The 27,895-nt window shown below is 38.5% G+C and overlaps 2 protein-coding genes and 1 long non-coding RNA gene across 4 annotated transcripts in view; 1 reads left to right on the top strand and 2 right to left on the bottom strand.

Annotated features, from left to right (window-relative positions):
- Positions 1–1,018: 1,018 nt before the first annotated feature.
- Positions 1,019–24,791, bottom strand: LOC148410632 (Na(+)/H(+) exchange regulatory cofactor NHE-RF2). The gene is made up of 6 exons (XM_088437771.1): positions 24,318–24,791; positions 21,919–22,236; positions 6,563–6,790; positions 3,451–3,604; positions 3,203–3,321; positions 1,019–3,114 (listed from the first exon to the last, which is right to left on the bottom strand). Exons 1-6 carry the CDS (start codon positions 24,522–24,524, stop codon positions 2,956–2,958), a joined length of 1,185 nt encoding a protein of 394 aa, XP_088293897.1. The 5' UTR covers positions 24,525–24,791; the 3' UTR covers positions 1,019–2,955.
- The window catches only part of LOC148410631 (uncharacterized), an 11,959-nt gene continuing 4,181 nt past the window's right edge, over positions 20,118–27,895 (top strand). The window contains exons 1-2 of the long non-coding RNA XR_015868243.1: positions 20,118–20,300; positions 22,420–22,495. This is a non-coding gene — a long non-coding RNA (uncharacterized LOC148410631). The remainder of the gene's footprint in view (positions 20,301–22,419; positions 22,496–27,895) is intronic.
- Positions 26,129–27,895, bottom strand: part of LOC148410630 (somatostatin receptor type 5-like) — a 6,103-nt gene continuing 4,336 nt past the window's right edge. For both annotated transcript variants that reach the window (XM_088437769.1, XM_088437770.1), the window contains one exon: positions 26,129–27,830. In XM_088437769.1, coding sequence (XP_088293895.1) covers positions 27,687–27,830 — 144 coding nt within the window. In that variant the 3' untranslated portion in view covers positions 26,129–27,686. The remainder of the gene's footprint in view (positions 27,831–27,895) is intronic.

The raw sequence follows: 27,895 nt of genomic DNA, 5'->3' as shown, positions 1-27,895 counted from the left end.
ATTCCTTGTACTTACTGTTTTTATATATTTTTCAAATGTTTGGCTAAAGGAGGGTCTAGCAAATGCTGATACTATATGAATTCATTAATAAAGTAATGAATTACTTATGGTTATTAAGTACCTTAGGTAAATCATTATTTTAGGTAATGAAGCACTAAAATAATGAAGCATAAAGTAATACATTACCTTCTCAGATAGTGGGGCGGGCATGTATGGGAAACAGGCTTCGCGGTTGCCTTGAAAAATGTAATTGCGCATACATGGCACTAGGTGGTGCAGTGGTACTCATTGTCAAAGTGAGCGTGAGTTAGACACTTTTTAAATTGCAACATTTTTTTTCATAAATTACAATCTTGATTGATACAATCAACACAAATGTTTTATACCTTTTTCTCAAAATACTCATGTTTTGTAGTAAGCCTATAAATGAAATAAAGATATTTCCGTGAACCCCCCCTATAAATAACTTGAATAAATGCAGTTTGCATGCAGGCTCTGAAGTTTCAAAGCCAAACCTAATTTCACCTAGATCAGATCCAGATTGTGCATTTGGCTGGAAAATCCCATTTCACATTTGGAGATTTTTATTGGTCTGTCACATCACATCAGATCAAGCTTTAATTTGTAAGGGTTATGTTAGAGCACAATAACTAAAATGAGGTTGTTTTCATCTGGACCCTGAATGATTTTCCCAGGTGGCGTCGGCAGTCGTAGTTTGGTATTTATAGAGTGCAGCACTAATAAAGGGTATTTGGCTTTTCTTTCCAAATCTGTAAGAACAATTACAACTGGAGCTGTACAAAACCTGTCATGCAAGGCGGACAATGGACGTACACATGCATTGACACACATTTTTGACCTTTGTGCGCCTTGAGCAGCTGCTTGGTGGAGAATTCTGAGAACTGGATGAAACCGTATGCCGGTGTAATCTTCATCTGGATAGATAGAGGGGACTGACGACAAAAACATTGATGGGGGAAAAATGTCCGATTTAAATTTTAATTAAGAAAACACGATGAAAACTTTTTCACACTTTATTGAAACATTGCAACAGTGTTTGTTATTTGCATGTGTCAGCTTTACTTTAAGTGTTCAGCGCTAAGTCCTACTGAATTATCTGAAGCGGGTGCTGTTGGTTAAGTAAAAAAAAATAAAATAAAAAAATGTTAACATGTTTTACCAACCTGCGGATTCACGTGGAGCACGGTCATATCAAAACATTAATTGACACACTTCGGCATGAGCATGACAACTGCTCTTTTGTGTCCATGGGATAATCATTCATAAAATCTTCATAAATTTCTTCCCCAACACAAAAGCATCCCCAAGCTCGGACCATCTTGATTTCAGAATGCCTCAGAGGGTTTTTGACGACATTCATTCACAAGCTCCCAATTTTTAAAGCAGGCCTGCAGGCTACTCGTGGTTCTTGGAGGCACCACGTTGGTGACTCATTCAATCCCAAAGACAAATTGTAACGTTTTTCAAAAGTCCAGACATATTCAATCTCATACTGATTTTCGGGACAACACGTACTAAAGTAATCAATTACTTTGGTGCATAAAGTACATTCAATAATTAAAAAACAAGTAATTTAGTCCATTTCTTTAGTCAATTAATTGCTGAAGTAATGATTGCTTTAGTACCTAATTACCGAATCATGTAATCATGTCAATCAATTTCATAATTCATATAGTCCCAGACATTTTTAGAGTCTTCTTGAGCCAAATACATGAAATTAAAAAACAAACAAAAACAAAAACTGGAATTTAAAGTCTGGATTCATAAAAACAAAACAAAACAAAAATACTATGTCTTTCAAATTGAATAGGTGAATAACAGTACTTCAACAAGGCTTCATTGTCTTCATGTGTTTTGCTTATTGCATACAATTATGAACTTTAATAGATAAAGTGTATGGACAGTAACTACCGTAATAACAAGCAGAACAACAGTAAGTTATTGTGGTGACTGGTGATGTCACCGTGTCATGTCTTTTTCTTTTTTTTTCTTTGAAATAATAGACTCCCTGCCTCCACAGCACCAGTCTAAACACATTTTTTCTAATTGCTTGCATTTGTGGAGAAAATTCACCCGGTTTCATCTGTTTCAGCAGGCGGCCATTTTGCCTTGTGCTGCAACTAACTAAACTAAAAATGAGAACGCAGTGCATCTTGGGTAACGACTGATAGCGCTTCTATTTTCTTGGTCTGGTCATGTTAGCAAGCTATTAAAATGTTTGCTAAATAAATATAACAAAGTATTGTATCATAATCTCCTGAAACCAAATATTGCATTTGCTGTTGACTAAAAGCCAGTGTAGTTGCATATTGATTATGATGCATTTGTATCGCGAAAAACATAATTTAATACTGTCTTTTAATGGCATGCCGCCATATCAACCGACAGGCATGCCTTAGTTCATTATTACATCTCCCAATTAAAATACACTCTTTATTGCTCATCTATTCCCAACCATTTAAGTGTTTTCACGTTAAACCACTGACTACATAAACTCAATCATTTCAGAGACTGAAAAAAAAAAAAACAAAAACAAAAAACTTAAGCTTCTAAGGGCATGGATTTGTGGTGTAAGCCCGCCCCCTGCTGCTCACATTCAAATAATTACAAAAGTAAAATGGCAGCACAAAAAGAGGTGAGAATAGTTATTGAGTTGTGTTATTTTTGTCAGTGGTTGAACATGCTTGAGGCAGAGGGTCGTCCATTCTATCACAGTGATGTTGTGGGCCATGATCCTTGATGTCACAGTACCATATATCGCCATGACGATGCTTATATAACACTTTATACACTTTAAATATAAAAATATGTCCACTAATGTAGAGGAGTGATCCCAAAAAGTCTAGCGTGACTTTTTAAAATCCTTTCTTCAGTTTTCGTTGCGACACATTTTCGTCCAGGTTTTTGACCTTTTCTCATGTTGGTATCGTCCACTCAAAAATTGCTAAAAAGCTCGTATTTCTTCATCCAGTCCATCTGCGGCGCCCGCCTCTTCTCTTTGGCGTGGAGCTTCCTCTTTTCCTCGGCCGCCGTGGCGCTCAGGCCGATCTCGGCAAACGGGTCCGAAAATCGACCTCGGTCGTCACCGCCCAGCTAGAAAGGACACGCGATGCAAAGTTGGAGGTTACGATGATGTTTTTTTGTGAAGGTGATAGAGGAAGAGCCTATTGGCCACACCCACCTGTATGCCGTTGCCATGGCTACTCTGGTTGGAGGTCATTGACCTGATTGAATGTGAGGTGGAGCTGCCGTTCATGAGGGGGCTGTGAGAGCCGTTGGACATGGACGGACCATCATAATCTGTCATATGAAGTAGAATGCATGCTTTAAAACACTACAGAAAACAGTACTTTTGGTAAACACTGAACACTTTTCACCCTTATTGGCACGAGCCGAACAGATTGCGCAGTTTATCGTTGACCTTTTTACCTTTCACGTGGCTGACGGTGGGGATGATGCCCTTCATTTTAAAGTACTCATCGGCATCCGGGTCCACAACCAGCAGCCGGGTTTCGTTGCCTCCTTTCTTAATGAAGGCCACCACTTCGGAATGTCGCATGCCCTCGATGTTCACGCCATTTACCTAATGAAAAACATGACAAAAATGATGGAAGATAATTATTGTGGTGCCCTTATCATACACGTTATCTTCTTCATAGCTTCCGTGCAACATAGAGAATACAGATTAGAGCTTTCTTGGCATATAAGAATTTGCAAAAAAAATTCCTTACCTCAGTTCCAATTAAACTCGACGGTACAACGTAAACAATACCCTCTATTTTTGTGCACACTTTCTGGTTGTGCCACTAGGGGGAGTAATAGATCAACATACCGTCATGTTCAAACTACTCAATGCAATGAAGCGAGCGTTCTCATTTTGAGTGATGAATTATTGCAGCGTTTTGGATAGATACATGCATGTAGCAAAAGATACTAATAATAACCATCTTCTACTTTGAACATTGGGCAGGGGTGTGTAGCATAAAGCATTGCTACATAAAGCATTGATTGATTGATACTGACTGCAGTACGTGCAGGTGACTGACCTCTGAATGCACTGCTGCTTTGTATTAAATGGGTTCCATGTGCCTGTGGAGGGCAAAGCTGTGTCTAGACCTGTGCCTTCCTGTGTCAGGTAGTTTCACAACTTGCACAGTTAGCCATCTACATAAAATATTAATGGGGCTCCTTGGGTTCGGGCCTGGTTTCATATATCTTTGTCCTGAGGAGCACCTAAATTAGTGCTTATCATAATGCCCTTACAAATAAAAAAGTGTATTGAGATAGCCTTAACTGGTCTTTCAGGATAGCGGAAAACATAAGTTGTTAATTTGTCAATTTCAGCAATCAGAGGACTCATAATAGACATTCAGAGCAAACAAGCATCTTTGTAGTCAGTCTAACAGGTGTCATGTTTTGCTGCCCTTCATTAACACCGCATCCCACACATGACAATGCACTCTATTCTCTGGGATAATTAATATGTGCTGTTGGAACAGGCCTGCTTCTCAAGGGACTCCATAGGAAACACCTGAGCGGCCGCATGTATGTGCGTCTGTATGTGTGTATGTATGCGTGAGAGATTCTTGATCATTCCATCCCTTCATGGTGAGATTAAGAGGTGATATCCATCTGCTTGTAATGTTCCCACTCACTCTGCATTTTTGCCTGCCGCTTACATGTAAATTAATTTGTATTGTAGATCATTTGAGCATCTACATCAAAGACTTGGGAGTCTTTTTTTTTAGTCTGATTCTTTAACTGCATAACACATTCGCAAAATGTGTTGTCTAAAGGTGGGGTTAGGAAAGAGAAAAGAAGAGGAAAAGGAAGTTATTGACCTCATAGTAGCTAACAGGCCGCTACACTTTCAAGGAATATTGTTGAAACATCGTCTCTGACTTTAAAGATGCTGACGTGTGTAATGCACATATACCGTTATGTAAGTGTGAACTAAATTACAGTAGTGTTTGTTGATCTTAAATGTTAATCTCTAGCGTGCTAATATTAATCGTGATTGCTAACGGTTTAGTGTAGGCAAAAGTTGCTACTGTTTAAAAATTCATATGTATGTAAGATAATAAATATGAGTAGTTGTAGTTGGGGTTGTTTACGTTTTTATAAAAACATTCATATTTTGCTGAAAGATTAAAAACAAACAAAAAAAAACTTGTCAATTCACGTGTACCATTCCAAGTCATCTTTGAATAGTGTGATATATATAAACGGCAACATTCAAAAGACTTTTTGAACCCTTGGAGTTGTTTGGCGCCTTGGAGATGACAAAGGTCATGGGAACGAGGACTAAATATTGTGAGAGCAAAACTAGCTATGCTGATGATAAGACATTTGATATATTTTACATGTAACTGGTCGTTTGAGGAGGACAATCTATTAACTTTAGCTTTAATGTGACTGCTAAAAATACAACACATCCTGAAACTGAATGTGACCAAACCCATTTGTATTACTAGTGCTGGCAACTCTACTATGGAATGTCCCTGCAAAGTGATGAGATATTCATGCGCAACTCCTATTCATTTTGGATTTGTGGTCAAATCAGGAGACAGCTTCATTTTTAGCGGCGTACAAGTCAAAATTTTAAGCAACACTATATGGCATTGCTCTGCCTCAATACAATAATGAAATGTGACCTGAAGTGGGTTATCCTGTCAGCTCCCTCCATGAGGCTGATTTATGACCCCACTACCCCCCTAAACCGTTATATACCACCTGACCTGCCTTCCTCCCACACTTCACATTGACACAGTGCAGACCGAGTCCAGATCTCAGGTCTTGGTGGCAGACACAAGCGTGACCCCAGCACTTGTAATTGGTTGAAATGCTGCGTGCACACAGGCTAACATCTGCTTTCAATAAAACGTGCGGTTCGGAGCTTGTAAACTGCACTGCAATTTTAGCTATTCTTCTTTTATTGTTCAGTCCCTGCAGTTTGGGATGATGATGGTGATGATATCCCAAAGTGATAAATTCCCTTCATAACTAAGCAGGCGTACACTACACATGTAGTGTTTTATGTAACAAAAGCTAGCAGTTTTTCCTACCTCATTAGGTGTGTTTTCTATTACCCTCAGATATGTGCGAATAATGCAAAAGTAAACTCGAAATGGTGTGCTAAGCTTGTGCCATTATATTTAAAAATCTTGAGACTGTAATTTCTGCCAAAGGTGGATCAAGTTTACTAAGCAAAGGTTGAGAAAAAAAAAAAAAAAAAAAAACTTTCACATAATTGGGCATTGTGTGTAGAATTAGGGAAGAAATTTGTTTAATAGTTTGCAATGAAGCCGTGACTTGACAAAATGTGGAAAAAGTGAAGCGCTGTGAATACTTTCCGGATGCACTTTACTAGGGCGGTAAAACATGAGGGTCAACCATAAAATAGGCCAACAAAGCGGTGTGGGGCGAATATCCAGTTTATAACTCAGTTTTTGATTGAATTGTCAACAGTTATAGATAGTTATAAAATTGTGACCATCATCTACACCCACTCTCTAAGCAAGCAAGTTAAAGCACTTCCTACCTCAATGATTCTGTCCTGAGGTCGAAGCCCAGCCTGGTCAGCAGGCGAGCCCGTATCCAACGAGCGGATGTACTGGCCCGGCCTGGACCGATGACTGTGGAGATTGAAGCCGTAGCCCGTTTCAGATCGCACCAAGTGGCACAGACGCGGCGCGAGCTCTGTCGGGTCGCCGTGGAGCCGCGATTGCGTCGGTGCCTCGGTCGAGGATACAGCGCGGACGGAAACCTCCTAAAAAAGTTGATACCCAGTCAGACAGTGCCTCTGGTATACAATACGAACACGTTACAACATAATACAATAATTAAATAATAATGTTATTAAATCACTGAGGACTAGAAAAGTGTGAGTCATGCTGTTAGGCTGTTGTCAGCAGACAGACATTATGCCTTTGTCCTAATTCATTCTCACTTTATGTATTTGGAGGAGCTTTCGAGTTGAGAGTTTGTGTCCATTTGCAGCTTTTTACTGACAGCATTGAGACATTATTAGTTGTTGTATAATTATGAACACATCATCACACTGATCTACCACCCACACACTCTGCAAATAGATGCAACGGTTGGGCTGCTGGATGATTTGCAAGCCGATATCACTCTCTCGCCAAGCTCAATTCAATTAGTGAAAGGGTATTATTGAATATTCTTACAGTTTCTAAGATGAAGCTATACTTGGAGTATATGAAGTGTATAACCGCATTTCCACAAAGTTCACTACAATTTAGCACACTATGGTTTGGGTTTGGAACAGTAAAAACTGGTCTGGCCTGTGTTTGGAGCTGAATCGTAATAACTGCATCTCCTGAATACTAAAATTATAGCAGCAATAAGTCTTAACCCACAGGTTAGGATAACAGTGGCAAGGAATATGCATAGAATTGTTTGGCAAAATGTGAAATATGATGGTCTTCTGTGTTTTTCATTGTTTTTCACCAAGCAAATCTTTATTTTTGTCCGAATACTCCAAGTTTGATTTTAATTTTCTGTGGAGCATCCGGATGCCAAAAATACTCGATAGCTGCGGCCCTAATGAGAATAATATGTATTTATATAATAATAATGGTTATATGAGAAATCACCAATTTTTTCATTCATACACCCAGCTTATTTTTGCCTTTTATTTTTTTAATTGTTTATATTGTATAAAAAATTTACAACACCTTTTTATATGGCTACTAAAACAGTGGTATAAACCAAGTAGCCTGAAACATTTAAACATTCTCTCCCACACTGTTTCTGGCTATGTATGGTACACCTAAATATATATTTTTTTATTTTAGCAATATCTTCTTTGGGCAATATCGTTTTAGGGTTCTAAATCATAAAATGGGATTTAAAAAAAAAAGTAAATTGACATTTTCCTCACCTGAGCCCTAAGCAATTGCGATGTCATCGTCAATTGATGGCAAGTTGCAAAATGGCCGCCCCCGGGAGGGATAAACAATAGATTTTGCTGCTTAATTTATATTCCACAAATACATTACAAATCAGGATTCCATGTTTAGACTAATAGGTGTGCATAGAACATAAGAACAAGATGTTTTGATAAAATTCCCCTTTAAGAGAATTAAGGGTAATATTCCCAGGCATGAACATTCAAAACTTTATTATAAGTTTTACAATGATGTATCTTGGCAGATGAATCTTCTCTTCAACAGCCATTTTGGCGCTATGCACAAGTTTTGATGATGCAAAAAAACAAAACAAAAAGAGCCAACCATACTGAACTGTCCTGCAGTAGGAACATTGCTTTAAATTTCCCGTCATATTTCCAAAACCTAAAACTTCCTGCGGGGTTATCACAAATGCAAAACAGCAGTGTGTCTCATTCTCTTAATAACCCAAATGGCGACATATGGTTCCATTTCAGGCTCATGAATCCCTTCAGATTCCCTTTATCCTGACTGGAAACTGACTTGCCAGGACTGGGATGCAGGGGCGGATCTTCCACAGGAGAAAGGGAATATAAACTCTTCTGTATTTTGAAAACTGGGACTTGGGCTAATGGGAACAAATATCTGCAAAAAATGATACACAGGAAGGAAAACAGCAAGAAGGGAGAGAGTGTGCGTGGGAGGCAAAGCTCATCAGATGCAGCAGGAGGATTTAGATTGACAGTTCCAGAAGAGAAAGAGCAAAGAGCAATTGAAGACAGAAATGTGAGATAAATTGAGAGATTCGGCAACATGACAGAACTTTCCAGAGGGGGGAAAGCAATGGAACTCCTCTTGGATAAACACTGCACAGCTGGGAGTTATTATGTGTGTGTGGGGGGGGGGGTATACGAGCCAAGGTAACCTCTGTCTGCCCCTGGCGACTCTCCGCAGCCCACCAATCACCCCGTGAGGTCGTGGTCGCCATCTTTCATCAGTCAGGTTAGATCATGAACGCTTATGCCGAAAATGAGTTCAGGGTGGTTTGTTCAAAAGTGATCACAACACTTTCAAGATCGAGGCAAAAAAAGACTTTGCGGGTCATTTGCGCCTAGGCAACAGAAATGCAAGGTTTGTAATCATGTTTGTTTTGAATCATGCAAATAGAAGAGCTCATGTTTTATGAAAAAATGCCCGGAAACCGGAAATCAAATGGCTAGCTGTTAATCTGCATTCACATTGGCCGGCTCCCACATTACTCACCAGATCAGGTACAAAAGGCAAATTTTCTTGATTATTGATTTAAAATAGTTCAGTTGAATATTTGATTCTAAAAATGCTCGATGGGTACCGTCCAACACTAACTGACATTTATAAAATTGACATATTTATGTTGTTAATTACTAATTTATTGCCAGCATTCTATTTTTTTTTAAATTTAGTCTAGTTTTTTTTCTGTCATTGGTTGGTCCGAGCAATTTTTTTTACACCTAATGTCAAATGGAAAAACATGGGCAGCCACATATACTGTATATTACAAGTCATATTTCAGGCTTTTTTTTTTTAATAAAACAAAAAAAAAATTACATCCAAAAGAAAAAGACCCCCAAAATATCATTTTGTGTTCTAATTTTTTTTCTTCTTTTACTAAACATTTAAATATGACCTGGCAACACTTTATTACTTTTATCAATTAGAATTTCTGTTTGTAATGCATTTAATTGTAATTATGTGGGTATACCTGCTATAATTATTTTGATGGTTTTTATAATTGCAACATGACAATAGTGCAGTGCTTCGCAAGTATACAGTATTTTGCAATGGCCCCCTAGGAAAGAGAAAACTGTTCGTGCTACAGGGTTCATAAGAGTTACATGTTAGTCTAAAACAGAAAAAAAAAAAATACCAAGCGCATCAAAGTGCCTTAAAAAAATGCCAAACCTTATTTTATTGCAATAACACTTCACATGGCAGAAACAAAACTTTTCCCCTGCAACGTTTCCCCGAAAACAAGGTGCATTAAGTACCCACTGAAGGCCCAGGTACCAAATACCAATGCCACTGTTTGGATAGGGAGAAAAGGAAGGGGAAAAAAAAAAGCCCTCACATGTTACTTTCCCTTGCTGTCAGCAAAATTGCTTGAAATTGGAAAAAACAGCTGGTTATCTGGTTAGCATTTGGACATGATGTTTCAAAGTCCCACATGGCAGGAGGAGCGGTTTGAGGTGACTGGAAAAAAACAGATTTTGACTCAAAGCAAACGCACGAGGGAAACTCTTACACCCACCTTGTAACATTGTTCAACTTTTTACATTCATCAACGCGCATGCAGTACTCAAGCATGCGCAGGATGTGTTTTCAAAGAGACATCCCAGAAATTCCTTTAACTTCATGTCACAATGAGCCGCTGTTTCTTTTGTGTAAACATGTCAGACATTTATTTATTTATCTATTTTTTTTTTACTGTGTCTGGTACACATGTCGTTTGAATTACAAACAAAACAAGAAACCCTGGAGAAGACCACATTGTATTCCGTCGGACATGTTCTCAATTTTCTCATGCGTTCCAATACACAAGTAGATGAAAGAAGTAGGAGATGAAAAGCACAATTACAGCGGTTCCTCTATCACCCATTCATCTATTTAGTTTACTTGTTTTTCAAGGTCCTCTTCCCATGTTTTTCTCGAATATAAACAAACACAATCACTTAACTCTTTCAGTGCCAAGCGTTATTGGAAAAGGAAATATCAAGAGGGCCAGTATATTTAGCATTTTCACTCACCTTTCAAGGCCAACAGAATACTATGTGCTCTGTCTATGTAAATATGGGTGCTGCCATATGAAAGATTGACTTCCATTCTTCAGTTAGAATTGATGTAGGTTATAGATGTGTTGTAAGTGGGTAAACACTGCCATCTAGAGGTCACAGTTGGCACTACAGTGCTCAATTGGCTTATATTACATAAGCATTAGTCAAGGGTGTCAGCTCTTCTCCATAAAAAAAAACTTATTTGACCAGAATTTTATCATTTATTATCATTATCATTAAAGACAAAAATTCTCATCCATGGGCCTGAATGAGTTAATTAATATCACGCTACAGAAAATAAATTGAAGAACAATGGCTCACAACATCTGGTAATGGAGAGACTACAACATGCTAACAATTGTTTTTGAATAGCTGTAATAGAAATATAATGCATTTGTGGGTATCACCAAGGGTTACCCAATCAAAATGTCATTGTGCTGACTCCTACCAACCCTCTCTTGTGTAAGAGCCAACTATTTAACACAATTTATAAAAACAATCCGATTTTCTTTGCATGTTCTCTTAAGTGTATGTGTTTTGTTTTGTGACATTGACTGAAATTCAATATTGGGTTTGTTGAATAATTAGTTGTGATGTAAGAGTTTCACAGTTCGAAATAGCATACTGACAGTCAGGTTAACTGAGTCTTGTGTACGTGTTGTGCTGTGGCAAATTAACCCTCTGGGCATTAGCATAACCCTTAATCCTTACACTAATTAGGCAGTTTTTCCAGTTGGGTATGGCTTACCTAATGCTAATAAAGAACACTGGTAAACTCTCAACTTGTGAAACTGTTGCTATTGAAGGCAGGGAATTACCCAAGTACATGTAAAAAAAAAAAAGCCAACATTGATAGAGAGAAATTGGAACGTCAAACCACCCTTAAAATGGACCCTTAAAATGTTAGATTACCATAACTTTTATGTTATTTTTGTTAGGCTATTTATGGCCATTTATGCGTTGCGATGAATGTTAACATGAAGATTGTGGCTGTTCCAGTCATGTGGTTGTTTTAAATACGCAACATAATTACTAGACATAATGTCGGTTTGATCGGCGTGATCGCAATCGGCCATTATTTTCCATTTTATGCTGTAATGTTATAATTTTCCCCGTGATAAATGATGTCATTGATTCTTTCCACAAATTATAAAGTTTATAAATGTTTAGAGGAGCAAGATTACACGTGTTATTTTCTATAATGTGACTGTTCATTTTATTGAATAGTGTTTTGCAGTATTTACTCTGTGCAGTAATTTCAATACAACACAGTAATTTAATTACAGTAAGTTGTTGCATCCTTTATTTATGTTACAAGTTGTTATTGTGTTACCCGACTGAAGTTTCATTTTACTTTGATTCTATATAAACAGTATACACGTATATGCAGTAAATAATCAAGTAATTTATAGACACATTACCCCATCTTGTGATCGCTTATTTTTAAACTCGCTGATAGACAAGAACCCATGCGGGCTCGGGGAGAACATGCAAACTCCACACAGAAAGGCTGGAGCGAAGGGGATTCGAACTCAGGTCCCTGAACTCTAAGGCGGAGGTGCTAACCACTTCTCCACCGAGCTAACATGATACACACTGCAGTCATATTAAATCAATAAGACAAATTGTTGACTTCAAATAATTATAACGACTAAGCAAATTATACAAATGAAAAACAGCTAAAAAAAAAAGCAAGTGGAGGAACATCATTTCCTCATGTTCACATTTCCTCAAATTAAGGATAACAAACCTGCTAGCTGCAAGTTACTTGAAAGTTCATTGTAATTAAAATACCGCAAGGATTGCATTGCTCATTCATTGCTAGAGAGGAACAAACAGAAGCAGTGCGAGCACAGTGGGCAAATGTCGCTGTGGGTTGTCATGGGAACTTGTGGAATGTTAAAACTGAAGGGTTAAAATACACAGATAAGGCAGCGCAAAATTAATGCAGAGCTTAATCGGAATCTTCACAAAAGCTCTCTTAAACGAGTTTGTTTAGCTCTAAAGCTGTCTTGTCTGCAGCTGCTGTAAGGGTTGCTCAATTGGAGAAGAAAAGGGAACTCGAGGGTCCGTTGAAGAGAGGGGCCGAGAGGAAATGACAGATGGATGGAGAAGAGCGGGGGATTAATAAAGATGAAAAAGGGGAATTGTAAAGAAGAGCCCGGGGAGAGGACAATGCAGGAGACATGAGAACATGAGAATGGTTGTTTGTGTAACGGCTCGGCTTTGTGTGCTCTTCCTGAGATCTCCTCATAGGGCGCGCTGACCTATTGCAGCCCGTGGATGTTTACGTGATTTATTACGTGATGACATTACGTAGCGCAGTCAGGTCACATTGGTTTCATTCTTGGCCCAAGTCCTACTTTTCCACCAAGTTTCAGTTCGTTTTATAATATATTTAATTTGACTTGCTACAGCAAGTACAAAACAACCAAAATATGTTCGGTCATCAGCCCCTTTCATAAATGTTTTTGGTATCTAATGTGTGGTTGTACCCACCCTCGTTTTCACGTATATTTGTGATCAGTGGTGTCATGCACATGTTCACGCCCTTCTTATCAGTAGGTGGCAGATGTTCCATGTCGCCTCTTTTGGCCAGCAGCAAGTTTGTTTTCTTTTAACTGTGTGCAAACCAATGGAAATGTGCCATATTTGAACTCGTGATTTTTAGTGTGTGTCTGAACAGTTTTTTTCAAAAACGCCACAAAATACTTTCTATTGACAATGATGTAATTGCACATGCACAATACTCACTTTAAATCCAAGAAAATAACAGATAAGGCCAGCAGCATATCAGAAAGTGTATGAGGTCGCTGTGATAATCAATGCGTGGGAATGTACGCTACCTCGCAGCTGTGAGTGCACACAAGAGCAAAGCGAATATGTCAAAGGTCAGAACACATTAGCGCTAAAAAAAGAAAAAAAAAAGCACTGAATTAACTAGACTTATAGTCGACAAGCCCTTCACTGGCTCACAATGAAACCTGAACACATTATGAACACATGCAAACTGATGTTGTACAAATCACACTTAAGTAAGAGTACTTATTTTTTTCACATTACCATATTAGCTGCCAATATAGTATGAATGGCACACTGGCTTGGAATAAAAACATCATCTCTGTTGTTGCCATAGCAACCCAAGATTACCTACATTAGCAGTCTATAATGGTGGAGCAGCCAGAACAGTTCACAGCATTTATGTATACATATAGCATGTATGCTGTACTTGTTTGTGGTGTTTATATACACTTTATTATCCTGTACTGCAAAATGATGGTGGAATTTTATAAACAATTCTGGCTGAAATGCAACCAATATTAATAATACTGTACTGCTATTAAAATGAATGGAGAGGAAACATACTAATATATTCATTGCAATTTAAACAATTGATTTATTATTGTTCTTACTATTTTAAGAGAGGAGAATTCTCGTTCGGGGCACTTAAAGAGTAAACAGAAGATCTCACAAAATGGCGACAATTTTTCACCAAACTCAAACTCCTCAACTCATTTTAAGGTCGTTTATTGCATCCAAGGTGCCACGAGACAGCATCAGATTTATACCTTGACTGTGCATCGTTCCACTCAAAGAAAATGATACAAATTGAACGACTCCATTCAAAGTCAAACTGTCACATTTTAAACCATTTTAAATCATTTGATCAACTCATTCACTGTCATTGAGGCTTATAGCCATCCAAAATTGAATTGATTAGGCAGGCAGTGGATACGTGAACTGATTCACAGACAGCCTAGTTCAAATGGATCTTTGATATCCATAGTCATCAATGGCAGTGAATGAGTTAAGTAAATGCAATGTACTTTAAAGTGGCGCCTCTAATACATTAACATACTTGCCTAGCTTTAATTACTAGCTACTACTAATACACACAAGCATGCAGTAGCTTCAGGGTAACAACAATTTAATAGGATGAGCCCTGCGGCAAGAATAAGTCTTTAAAAGAGAAACCATGTTGTCTTCTTAGAAGGTACCACGTTAATAAGGCCTTACATGAGAAGATGCCGGGCTTGTTTCCCCACATTCAGGACAGTAAACACGTGAACACACAAATAGGTGTACTTTTTTGTATGGAGGACATATCATTACTCGCCATTTAGTTATGACTTATAAGAGCCAAGCCCATTCTTGACTCAGTAAAAAGAAGAAGAAAAAAGAGCCCATATATGTAGTCGTTTATGGTAAACACTAAATGGCGCACACCTGCTTTAGCACCTCTCGTACAACACGCTCAGTTGTTTCTCCTGCATTACGCATCTAACTGAGGAGTTACATTTCACCCTCGAGACTCTTTTATATCCAAAAGACAAACACACACACACGAATGGAAGATCCAGACCTTTGCGTCTTGATGTAACTTAGTTGGTATTTGAGAAAAAAAGGGGGTGGTGTTTGGGGGGGAGCTACTAAACACAAGCTCCAGATGTTAGTCGGAAGAAATGCACACTCACTTGTGCTCAGCAAGTCATTTTGACGTAAACGTTTTACACCGGCACACATCGGAATAGCTTTATTGTTATTATTGACTGCTGCATGTACACGTACCAAAAGTATTTGGACGTTACAGCTTTTAGGATTCTTGGATGGATTTGAAGGGCTAGGGTTAGAGTTTTCTTACAGAATTGACTTTAAGCTTTCACAAAAAGTGTACGCAGCGTACTTCTACATTCAAGGACGACTGCAATAATCGTTGATGTAAGCATCATTTTAAGGGATGGGACGAGACATGAACTCCATTAGGTGACATTGAGATTTTTTGCAAAATTTGTAATACACTGTAAAACAATTGCTACTATACCATTCATCCGTCACTCTGGAGGCTTTTTTTAAAAGTACAATTACAAATAATATGATCCAAATGATAAATAAACCTTAGTAAAATCACAATACAAAGGCCTTGGAAACAGACATAGAAACCACAATATTTTGTGAATGATGCAATCCGTGTTAGCTTGGTAGCTGCGAAGCCCGGTTTGAGCCCGAATACACGTGACATCATCACACTGAGAGATCATCTCGGCTACAGACTGTAAAGATGGATTTTAGCAAACAAAAGCCAGCTACGCAATGTGACAACAAAGTCCAAAGTAATACAACAACAAACTCAGAAGAAAAGCGCTGCCTTAGCTAGCACTAACTAGCTAGCAAGACAAAGTGGCTCAATGACATCATTTCGGGTTTGCTAATGATGTTAGCCCAAAAAAACCATCATACTTTAGTAATGTGTGTTGATTTGGAAAATCATTCTTTGCGTCATGAATAGTAAATTGTTTTATAAAACATCAATATTTGTAAAAATTGTGTCTCATATATTTAAATATAAATATTAACATTCATGCACGTGAAACACAGACTGCAAAAACAAAAACAGAAAAGCCTCGCCTTGTGACAAAAACAGCTAATTTTGTGGTAAAACACAAGGCAAGTGAATGACCAGCAATTTCGCCAGCTACACTGTCAAACAAAACCAACAACCACAACAACAACAGTCCTATTGTTGATCACCTCGAGTTGACACGCCCAGATGATTGAGAATCTACACAAACATTCCCCAAAAAAAAAAAAAAAAGTTTAACCAGAATCAGAAGCATTTGGGGATTCCAAAGCATAGCACCTAATCTCTCAAACATGGCGGCGGTCATGGTTTGACATGGCCGTGTATGTCTTCCGATGTAATGGGCTTTCTGGTGTTTATTAATGATGTGATGATGACTGCTGACAGACTGCCCAGATGAATAGTGGGCTGTTGATGCTCTGCTCCAGTTTAACCAGATGTTACTAAAGTGACCTCAAGACAAATTCAACTGAAAGAAAACAAAACCAGTCCTGCATCCCCCAGAGCATGTTTTTCACTGATAACAAACAAAATTGTATTTAGGTTCTATGGCCCTATTTGTTCTTTTTTAACGCCCAAAGAATAAACCATATGTGCTAGCCTCAACATGATTGTGAAGCAGATGACGAGACAGGCCGAGGCCCTGACTTCATCCAGAAAACTTCCGTAGTGTTACATGAGTGATGACAGGCCTTAACCTTTTCTAATATTAAACTTCAGTGGGGATAAGTCTTATAAAGTATTTGTTTATCACGCACCAGAGATGATGCGTATGACTCCACGATAATGGAATCCATCACTCATTATACCAGGCGAGAAGACAATAGAGAAAGATGCCCTGACTGCACTCACGCCACTGAAACCGTAAATCACACTAGAAATATTCATTTTTTCCATTTGTTTTTCAGCATTGTCCCAGCATTGTTGAGACAATAGAGGTCAAGAATCTTATTTCACTTCAGTATACTCACACACACTGACAAACACAAAAACAAATCTATCTATCTATCTATCTATCTATCTATCTATCTATCTATCTATCTATCTATCTATCTATCTATCTATCTATCTATCTATCTATCTATCTATCTATCTATCTCTATCTATCTCTATATCTATCTATCTATCTATCTCTATCTATCTCTATATCTATCTATCTATCTATCTATCTATCTATCTATCTATCTATCTATCTATCTATCTATCTATCTATCTATCTATCTATCTATCTATCTATCTATCTATATAGTGTCAAGGGTGTGGTTGACCTTTGTTTTCAGCATCCATACGTAAAAGTTAAATCTTCAAAATGAGATTAATGCAATTAAAAAAACGCTTTAATCATGACTGTAATTAATTGATCGCAATTAATCTATTATTCTGACACCCCCAATATATACATAGGAACCTTCCTAACAGTCTCAAGACTGATGTCACAAAGATATATTTAAAATTTGCACTACAGAAAAAAGACCTAACAATCTCGATTCTGTGGCATGTCTTATGAAATGACGCAGGATTAGTTGTAAACGAGGAAGTGAAAGATAAGAATGAATTTCTTTGGCTTCTCGTCTCTTGCATTGCCATCCAATGTAGAAAGTACCGTCAGTAGAAACAATGCTGGTAAATGACCTAGGTCGTGTCTATTTTTGGGCCAGTTTGATTGTATCTTTTTGAGGAAAATATCGTATGACATTGTACTTTATGAAAACAAAGTAATAACTAAAAACAATGTAAAGAAATGAAACTATTTTTGCTGTATTTTTAACTTGAGTTATTTACACATTTACTACCCCTTCTGATGTGGGTGTCTTGGCGACCTGGTTGCACTATGGAGATGACCCAAAAGTAGATGTGAGGTTTAATTCACCACTCAGGAGCACACTTTTCCACTTGTGGCTTTTTAACAAAATTCAACATTCTTTCCAGTGTGTTTAATTGAACTTCGGAACAATTTGTCCCTAGCAACAAGTTTCCTGTTTAGCTTTAAACAAACCTGGCGTGGTAGATCAGAACTGGAGCAAGACTGGAAAGAAATACAACAAAATGCCACAAGATATTTGTAGGAGAATGCCAGAAGCCAATATAACACCTTCAAAATAAGAGCCAGGAACATGTCTGGCAGAATATTTGCTGAGTGTGCATGTCTGCTAGAAGACAGATTGCACCTTATCAATTTGACATTCGTTTTCATTGTATGGCTTGCAGTGTTTTTACATGAGTTGGCGCCCACGTGCTGTCAGTTAAAAGAGGTTCTGCCGAGAAAGTGACACCTGACACGTCACCTCAGCTTTGATAGCGAAGGGACACGCCCACTCCGTACATATGTGAGCGTGTGCAGTGAGGGGTAATGACAAGAGCTCTGGCACCTCAGGTATGTGCTCAGGTTAGTTAGATGATACGTACAAAACATCCAGATAAAAGAGGGTGTAGACACGAGACACAAAACTATGCACTGTGCAGTGTGTTGACAAGTGCAATGGACACACTCACAGAACAAGTGACTTTGTATGCACCTGTCAGCAGCCTTGCAGGAGTCACAAATCAAAAGTGAAGTGAGGTGCATGTAACAACTGACAAATTCAACAAAACAGTTGTATATTGTGTTCATTAAGCAGTTACCATGGAAACAAACAAAACAGGCCCGTACGTTGGTTATATGCCACTGATTATAGTCGCATAAAACATTCACAGCCTATAAATAAATGAATGAATTAAGAAATATATTAATACATAAATACATATATGTACAATATGTATGCATATACTGTAAATATAAATATGTATATATATGTATAAAGCACTGGGCAGTGCTTGGTGCAAGAGTGATTAAAACGTTCGCTCTGGCATTCCTGTGTGGAGTTTGCATGTCCTCCCTATGCCCGCCTGGGTTCTCTCCGGGCACTCTGGCTTCCTCCCTCAGTTCAAAAACATGCATGACATGTGTGATTGGGTGCGTGCGATTGGCTGGCAACCAGTTGAGGGTGTCAGCTGGGATAGGCACGAGCTAGCCAGCAACCCCAGTGAGGATAGGCGTCTCTAGAAAATGGATGGATGGATAACTTTTTTTGTTATAGAAAAGTCAGTTAGGGATGTAAAACATTACTGTTAAAAAACAAGTTTTTTTATATATTTTTTTACTGCTATAAAGTTCCTTCTTCCAAAACATAAACAAAAACAATGGCAAATCCTTATTTATATTTATTTTTGGACGTTTAACATTCGATTGTGTTTTTTTCTTTTCCCTCACCTGGTTGTTTTTGTCCTGTTTTGTCCCCTCTTAAACCCATCCAGACAGCCATGCACTACTTATCCCCCTCGCTGCATGACTCAACTTCTCTTCACATGCTTTCTTTCCCCCTTTTCGGGGGGGGGGGGGGGGGCTCTTTCTATTGATTTCACTACTTAGTGCAGGTTTGATGCTGCTCCCATTGCAGAACTTTTATTGTTTTTATTAACCATGCGGCGGTCAGCCACATGAACGAGTGACTACACATAAGAAAATGTGACGCGTCAGCATAAAGTAAATAGAATCAAAATTGCCATTTTCTTCTTCCCAAGCAGCATCAGCGCAGCTATTGTTCTGCTAAATTGATAGAAATGATAAATATGGTTAAATTTTTCAACCAAGAGTTAAAACAAGAGTGAGACAAAAGAATAATTCATAGAGAATTCCCCGAAGGTGAATCACTGGGATTCCTCCCCACAGGTCACAAAAGGCAGCCACGTTTGAACATTCCGGATATAACTGATAGGCCTTGTCATTCCGGTTGAAAGACAGCCACTCACATAAGGACAAGGTGCTCCAAACACATGTTATGGAAGAGAATCTTTGAGCTTTTTTGTCCACGTGCATTGAAAAAAAAGCTTGAAATGCATCATATTGCTGTCTTATAGTATCTCAAAGCAAGTAACTCGAACATGATCTAAATAACTGCAAGAGTCAGAATGCTTTCAAACTATGCCTGTGTGACAAGGACGCATTTCTGTGGATTTCCTGTTTTGCAGAATCAACGGCAAATCTTCATTTTTGTAAACGTTACATCGTCTGCACATCCTGGTTTGTTGATCTTTTCCAACATAACATCTGGAAGACCTTCGAAAAGCCTGCTGGCCACTTAGAACATTTGCAAGCACTACGTGACAAGCCTACCGGTCATAAAGTGACGCATGAGCTGGAGATGGATAAAGTAAAACAAGGTACAAAGTCATACATCATCATTTTTAAAGGGGCAGTCGAAAAATGTCTTTACAATATGTTCTATGTGCCTCACTAGTCTAAACACAGGATTCTGATTCTTATTGCGTTTGTAGAATTTGAATTAAGCAGCAAAACTCCTCATGGTTTTATCCATGTCTGGGGCAGCCATTTTGCCACTTGCAGTTGACTGAAAACATCACAATGCCTGAGAGTTTTGTAAGAAGGAGTTTGCCTATGACAGTAGCAGCTCAAATTTAGCCCACCACATAAATGCAAAGTTTCAACCACGGGTAACAATAGCAACATAGGCTAATGTAGCAAGCCATAGTTACCACACTGAACTTCAGTACATCCCACTTTTGAGCAAGTCTGCGGTAGACAGGATGGGCAATGTTTTATTAAAGCGATTAAAAAAAAAAAAACACACACGCAACCATACTTCCGATAGTCAAAACTAAAGGTTGAAACCAGCACTTATGTTATCTCTGTTAAAGAAAATAAATAACTGAAGTCACTTTTATGTTGTTGCATATCATTTGTTTGATCGGCACAGTAGCACAATGTATCTAAAATAATAATAAAAAACTGGGGAAGGGATTTTTTTTTTTTAGGTGAAATTAAAAAGACATTAATTAAACTATTTAAATACAGATCATGATTAATCTCTCAATTTTTGTAGTTGACAGCACTAGTTATAGTCTCAATTCATGAAATTATATATTTATATCTATATTTTCAAGTGCAAAAGGTAAATCGAGTTTCTTTTTTAAGTCAAAAACGACCAGATGTTTCAAACTTTTTTCACAGTGACCACAAATGCATAACTGATAACAACCAGAGCCAGATGCTCTTTTCGGTAGCAGTAGCACAGAAGTCAGTGTTGGATAAGAGGTTGCAAAAGAGAAGACTTTGGTGACATGAATGATGCTTTTTATATTTAAAATGAAGAAATCTACAATGAAGCCCCACACAGGTTAATTTTTCATTTTTTTCCCATCCATCCATCACTGCAACAGCTTATCCTCACAAGGGTCACAGATGAGATGGAGCCTATCCCAGTTGCCTTTGGGTGATGGGCGGGGTACACCCTGAACTGGTCGCCAGCCAATAGAAGCACAGGCAAACAAGGCAAACAAGCATTCACACTCGCTTTAAATTATTTGCGGATTCCTACCTTCAAGTGTTAAGCTTGTTTTAAGCTTGACGCATTTGCGAGCTCCACGCGTCAAATGACGTTATTTCGGCAACCACTCAGAAGATGAGCGGAAAACATGGTGGACGAACTATTGCTTATGGAAGTTCGCCGGTACAAACACCTTTATGATTCGTCTGAAGAGAAATACTGTGATAAAATCCCATAAACAACTCCTGGCGAGCACCACGTTGGGGAGAGATGAGGAGTGTGTTAAAAACGCTTGGAAGGATTTACATGGTTTGAATCTACTACGATTCTCCCACCTTTGTTATAGAGTAGTGTTGTTTTTATGCTATAGAGTCCATTTACTGCCACCTAGAGTATGGGAGAATATCGTCTGACTGCGAGAGAAAACCAGATACGTGTCCTACTCACATTTTTTTTTTTTTTTGCGCCATTATGGAAACTGTCGAGATGTTTACCTTTTTCACAGCTAATGATGGTAGCCTCTTGGTGTGTTTGGGCGCCTGACAACTCTTACTCCTCTGCAGCATGGACTGCAGCATGGCAGAGCCGTTCCTCTCCTCCTCGAGCTTGTTCGTTTTGGGGGGGCCCAGGAGTGAAGTCGGTGGCGCAGGGCTGGGGGGATCCGGGGGAGAGAATGGGGGAGGAGGCTCCTCCCCTGGGATAGCCATCTCCTCTGTCGCCGTGAGCCGCAGGTTACGAAGATATTCATACGTCTCCTGGTCCACCACCAGCAGTCTGGTTTCATTATCCACGGCTTTTATCCGCTGGACCACCTGAGCGACGCAAGACAAAATGTGGGCACAAATGTGTTTTGTGTGAGCAACATACGTTTAGGCTTTAAATTAACCAGAAATTCGAGTGTAGGAATTCAATATGGATATATTCATAGAACTAAGAATGTCGCAATCCTCCGACAAAACCATATGACTTTGTCACATCCTCATTTTTGTCCATAGTCATCACAAGCCAGTGGCACCTCTTCCCGGAATGACTGTCAAGGTACTTCCACACGAATCAAGTCCTGATCAACAGGTTTGTAAACAACGACATTCACGTACTTGGAGGGTTGTCGTTTTCACGTGCAACCAGTGTAGGCCTCCTGCCTGTCGATATTAAATGTATCGCGGATCAAAACCAAGGGAATATTGAACCAGGAGGTTTAAGCCACATATGTCTAATTCAAGGCCTGGGGGGCAAATTATGGTCCATGCTTGCCACATCATTTTAGCCATTTTAAGCAAGTAAAATGTACCTAACTAACATGATTTGTTCTTTAGAATTTGAGAGAAAATCTTCACTAAAATTCAACTTTTTTTCCCTTCACATTAACCAGCAATGTTTATTTTCACAATACGCCTTCTTAACATATGTTGAATACAACAATATTTATACATTATTTTTCATAACACCACAAATTTAATTTGTTGTTAAAATATGTAATGTGAGGTCATCGTGCATTTATACCTGATTTTCAATTTCACAACAGTGGAAAACCAGAACAACAATGGGTCCGTGGTATGAAAATGAGATTGACACCCTACAACATTGTAGTTTCAATTTACTTTGTACGGGAAATCAGGAACAAAAAAAAAAGAAAAAAAACGTGCAATATCCTTGTGAAAGCCAGCCTGTAGTTCACCACAGTGGCCACAATTTGAATTTGTTTTTGTTCTATATCTTTATCTATATCCTTTAGCCAAACTTGTAACAAAAAATAAATAAATAAATAAAAACTTAAAAGGTTTTAAAGAATATGCAAGCAACATGAAGTGACTTTCCTTTCACGGGTCTAATAAAATGATGGATCTGGCCCCTGCACCTTAAGTTTGGCACCAGTGATGTGATGCACGACTTTCTCTTTTTTTTTTTATCAAATATTTTTAAACTTAACTTGCTAATTTGGCATTTTAGCCTGAAACCTGAGGTCATGGTTGGCATGGTGGAAGAGTGGTTAGCACGTCTGCTTCACAGTTTCGCCGTTTGATTCTGGTTCTGGCTTTCATGTGTGGAGTTTGCATGTTCCTCCTGTGCCTGTTTTTCTGGGCACTCCCACATTCCCCCCCAAAATCCATGGTAGGTTATCTTGGGCACTCCAAATTGCCCTTAGGTGTGTTTGTGAGTGTGGGCGCTTGACAGTTCAGTGTGTAGTCACCCAAAGACAGCTACGATAGGCACCAGCAAGCATGTAACCCTTGTGAGGACAAGCGGCTAAGACAATGGATGGGTGAATGTACTTAACGTCTTAATTAGCATTTTACGGGCCACATTAAGTGATGTGGCGGGCCAGATATAGTGAATGAGTATATGAGATGGACATCAGTGCTTGATCCAATGGCATTTTACTGTGTGGTACCCTCAAAATAGCTTTTAAACACTCAGAGAGCAATTCTAAAAACAGTTTTTAGGAAAAACAACAAAAAACAAAATACATATTAAAACTACACCCAGTGCAACGGAGTTGTCCCCAGACTTAATAAAATCTGATAAAAATATATGCTTAAACACATGATTACTAAACCAATACATTATATTTAATAAATAAAGGTGTCACTGAAATAACTAAAATATTAATTTGCGGGGAAATACTGTGCACTAATTTTATCAGTGTCTAGACATATCCCATGAACCGATACTCTCTTTTTTTTTCATGGAGTTTAAACGAGGTAATGAAGTTTGTCTGGGGTTGTACTTTGAAGACTTTTGAATTTCCATGGATGCTTGAATAAAACTTGAAATTGTAGGGTGCAAGGGGGCCACATGACCTCCACTTGTGCTGCCAGGCCCCCTATCTTACTGGCGAAGGTTTTGATTGTGTCAAGCTTCGGTATACGCCGTTCTATAATAATGTGAATACCTGGTGGTGTGTCTCTCTCTCCACGTTGACCCCGTTGACCGCAACCACACGATCCCCCGCTCGTAACCCCGCCGCTTCTGCAGACGAGTCGGGCTCCACTTTGCGGATGAACTGCCCAGTCTTGCCTTTCTCGCCGTGCAAGTGAAAACCATAGCCTTCCTCCCCCTTCGTCATGACACAAAGCCTTGGTTTCCTCTCGCTCGCCATGTTCCTCTTGTACTTGTAATCCTCTCCGCAGTGTTCAGCTAATTGGGAAAAAAAATGTCCAGTTCAAGTGCAAGCTAAACGCATGCTTGTCACTTTCACAGTAACACTAATTCCCCCCCAAATCCCCTTTGAAAATCCACAGTGAGGATAACGTGCATTCATAAGCGACCATTCCAAAATTTTCCAAATGTGGTCCTCAGAGCTTTCAATGCAGCATGATGGATGTTCACGCACAAGTGAACTCCAACTTTTCCCTTGACATCTAATCGTAACAACAGCTCGCTTACACTTGCACAGCCCATGTGGGGCCTCGGCACCTCCCCCTCGCCCGAACTGATGTTGCAATCCATAAAGTCCGCGCAACATTGAGCAACACCGCCACCATGTGGCACAAAGCTTCACAAAGTTCTAGTAAACCTCAACAACGCTGCATTTGGAAAATACACATCTTAAATATTGATTTGATTGAAATGTACTGCACTTGAAAGTCGAATGAAACAGACAACAAATTTGATGCAAATATAATCAATTAAAAACACTACTGATTCATTTAATTAGTAGAACTGTGTCCCCCCCAAAAATCAAGATTATTTCCCTATGATTTAGAATCTATGTAAAATGCCCCAAAACTAATTTTGGTGAAGGAAAAAAAATCATGTCACACACCACCTATGTTCTGTAAACTTTAAAAAAAAAGACACCAAAAACATGGACGCCAATACAATACCCACAGTATGCTTTTATTTTGAAGTTAGCCTTCGCAGCGGCAGTTGCTACCAGCTAGCATTACTCCTCGCAACTCGTTTTTATTGCCATCGCTTCTCATCTCTAACAGCATCAACATACCACCATTAAAAAAAAAAAAAAAAACATATTCAATCACAGATTAACTGAGAAAATACTAGTCAATTACACTGTCATTGAAGCTACGATAGAAAGTCTCCAGCATTAGCACTAGCAATTAGCTACACGGTGCATTCAAAGGTAGTCAGGGATTTTCATCTCAGAATAAAGCTCCATCTATGCCTTAATCGTTAATAACTGCATATTTCTAAACAATTTGCGCTTTTTATCAATCTAAAAAAGCTAACATATACCCAGAAAAATTGTGGGGGTAAAATTACTTTTATATTTTATTTTGTTACAATGAATAATCCATCAAGTGGCTTATGTTTACGATATCTAATCGATATCTAATAACACGGGTTCTGCCATTCTCGTAATAGGTATGCCAGTGAATCAAAATAAAGAATGGAGTAGCAGTCTTACTCCACATGCTGTTTTGTGGCACTTTGTCTGCAATTCAAAATGAAGTAAATTGATATAATAACCCTTTAAATTTTTGTCATTGTCTCGCGACGCACACTGAAGTAGATCATGACATATTGATATAATAACCCTTTAAATTTTTGTCATTGTCTCGCGACGCACACTGAAGTAGATCATGACATATCTTTGCAAAACTAAAGAATGAAACACAAAAATTATTTTGCATCAAAAATAGTTTAGGATCAGAAATCGACCTTGAGTCGAATTATAGACCCAAACATCACAATAGTGATTCTTCTATGAGCCACTAGAGAGAGCCCCTATAACACCAATAGTAGGATAAACCCTTTGTGCTTTATTAACTCGTCACAATATACACAATACTGCATATACACAGAAACAAAATCAGGAGCCAAATAAACAAAAAACAACATTCACAATATTTTTTTTTATTCAAGCCTTGGCCCATATTTTCACAAAAAGTAACTGAAATAATGATGACCTTGTATCAATTTACTCAATGTACTCAGTGTGAATGCTGGGACTATTTTTTGCCTGAACACAAACCTAGTATTCAGTTGTGTCAATGGAAACAGGTGGATAACCAGGTTAAGTATCCCTTCCATCATCTTGAAATTACATAATACCCCATGGCACAGCTGACTATGGTTGTGATTCATGGCAGGAGACAACATCATCAAACATTATTGTCACAAGTCGAACGGCTGACAGAAAACGCATCAACGTGAATCCGACTGCCAAATTCATGATACATTATAGCACAGATATAGCACAACTCAGATATTGCAGATGAGGATTTCTAGAACACAAAGGAAAATGGAACATTTAAACACGAGTATGGTCGCTAAACCCGATTGAATGTTCTGTTTGTTTTTATTGCCACCGCTTTAATTCCAATACGACTTTTCAATCAGCTGCCTTCGGTGAAGGTGGACATGGTTATTTCTAATACAGTACAGGTAAAATAGTTGATCTTTGACATGCTTGCATCACAACAGAAATAAAATGAATGCATAGAATCCACCTGTCCTATTTTTGTAGAAATCGCTTGGTTTTGTGGGGGAAAGTTACGGAGTCAAACCTCGGTTAACCCGATGAGGGGCGGAGCTAGGGCATTGTACAGTCATTTTTCATAAAAATTACAGGTTATAAATGGTGTTTTATTTTTCAGAATACAGTAAACAAAAGCACACCATCATGCGATGAGTAAAGTGCATTTAAATGTGTGGTAAGACTGTATTCATAGCAATAACTACAATTATCACCAGTGAGCAGATTTTCAAGCTGTTGCTTTGCCTTGAGGAGATTTGTTTATGAGCAAGCTGATGTGTAGAACAAAAAGTTGTCACGTGTCATGGTTTCAGGCCATGCGATGCCTCATTAATTCATCGGGAGACAGAATTCTCACACATTATAAACTATTTTGCTTCGTGACATTTAGTCAGCTCTAAATTGGAGCAAAGGTTAATTCACATGCTTCATTTTTGTTTATTACTTTGAAAGTTGAGAGACATCTTGCTTTTTTATACATCCTTCACTGACTATATTTTCTTTACATAATAATGTTTACATTGCAGTATTGGTTATTTCCCAATCAGGATAAGAAATACTTCATGTAAAATCATATATAAAAATACTGTTCTTGGTCATGGAGAAATCTCCCTTCGTGACTTCCAAAACACAGAATGAATAATATCAAAACAAAGGAACATCTGATTGGGCTGGCTAGAACTCTTTGAAGATGAATTACATTTTTAAAATGACCATAATTTGCGATTCGCAAATGTTCTCCCTAACTGAATTGATCCCAGCCTCTCCAAACACTACAAAGATGAAAAACATTATTCTAGTGAGAGTTATGGTTATGAAAATCTAATAAGTCTGAGTTGCGGCTCTAAATGGCGGCACTTCCGTTTGACAGGTTCTCGGTGACGCATCATCACATGGCGTGGAGTGACCATTCAAGCAGGTTGGAGGGTCATTGTCAGGTTTACCAGCAGCCTCCATCTGGATGCACTGTTAAATACACACAGAAAACCTTCAGGAGAAATATAGTTCAAATTCACATGAGGCCTCAACAA

The sequence above is a fragment of the Hippichthys cyanospilos genome, chromosome 16, assembly GCF_059441005.1.
Source record: "Hippichthys cyanospilos isolate Australia breed blue-spotted pipefish chromosome 16, RoL_Hcya_1.0, whole genome shotgun sequence".
Taxonomy (NCBI): domain Eukaryota; kingdom Metazoa; phylum Chordata; class Actinopteri; order Syngnathiformes; family Syngnathidae; genus Hippichthys; species Hippichthys cyanospilos.
This window is presented reverse-complemented; position numbering and strand designations above follow the sequence as displayed.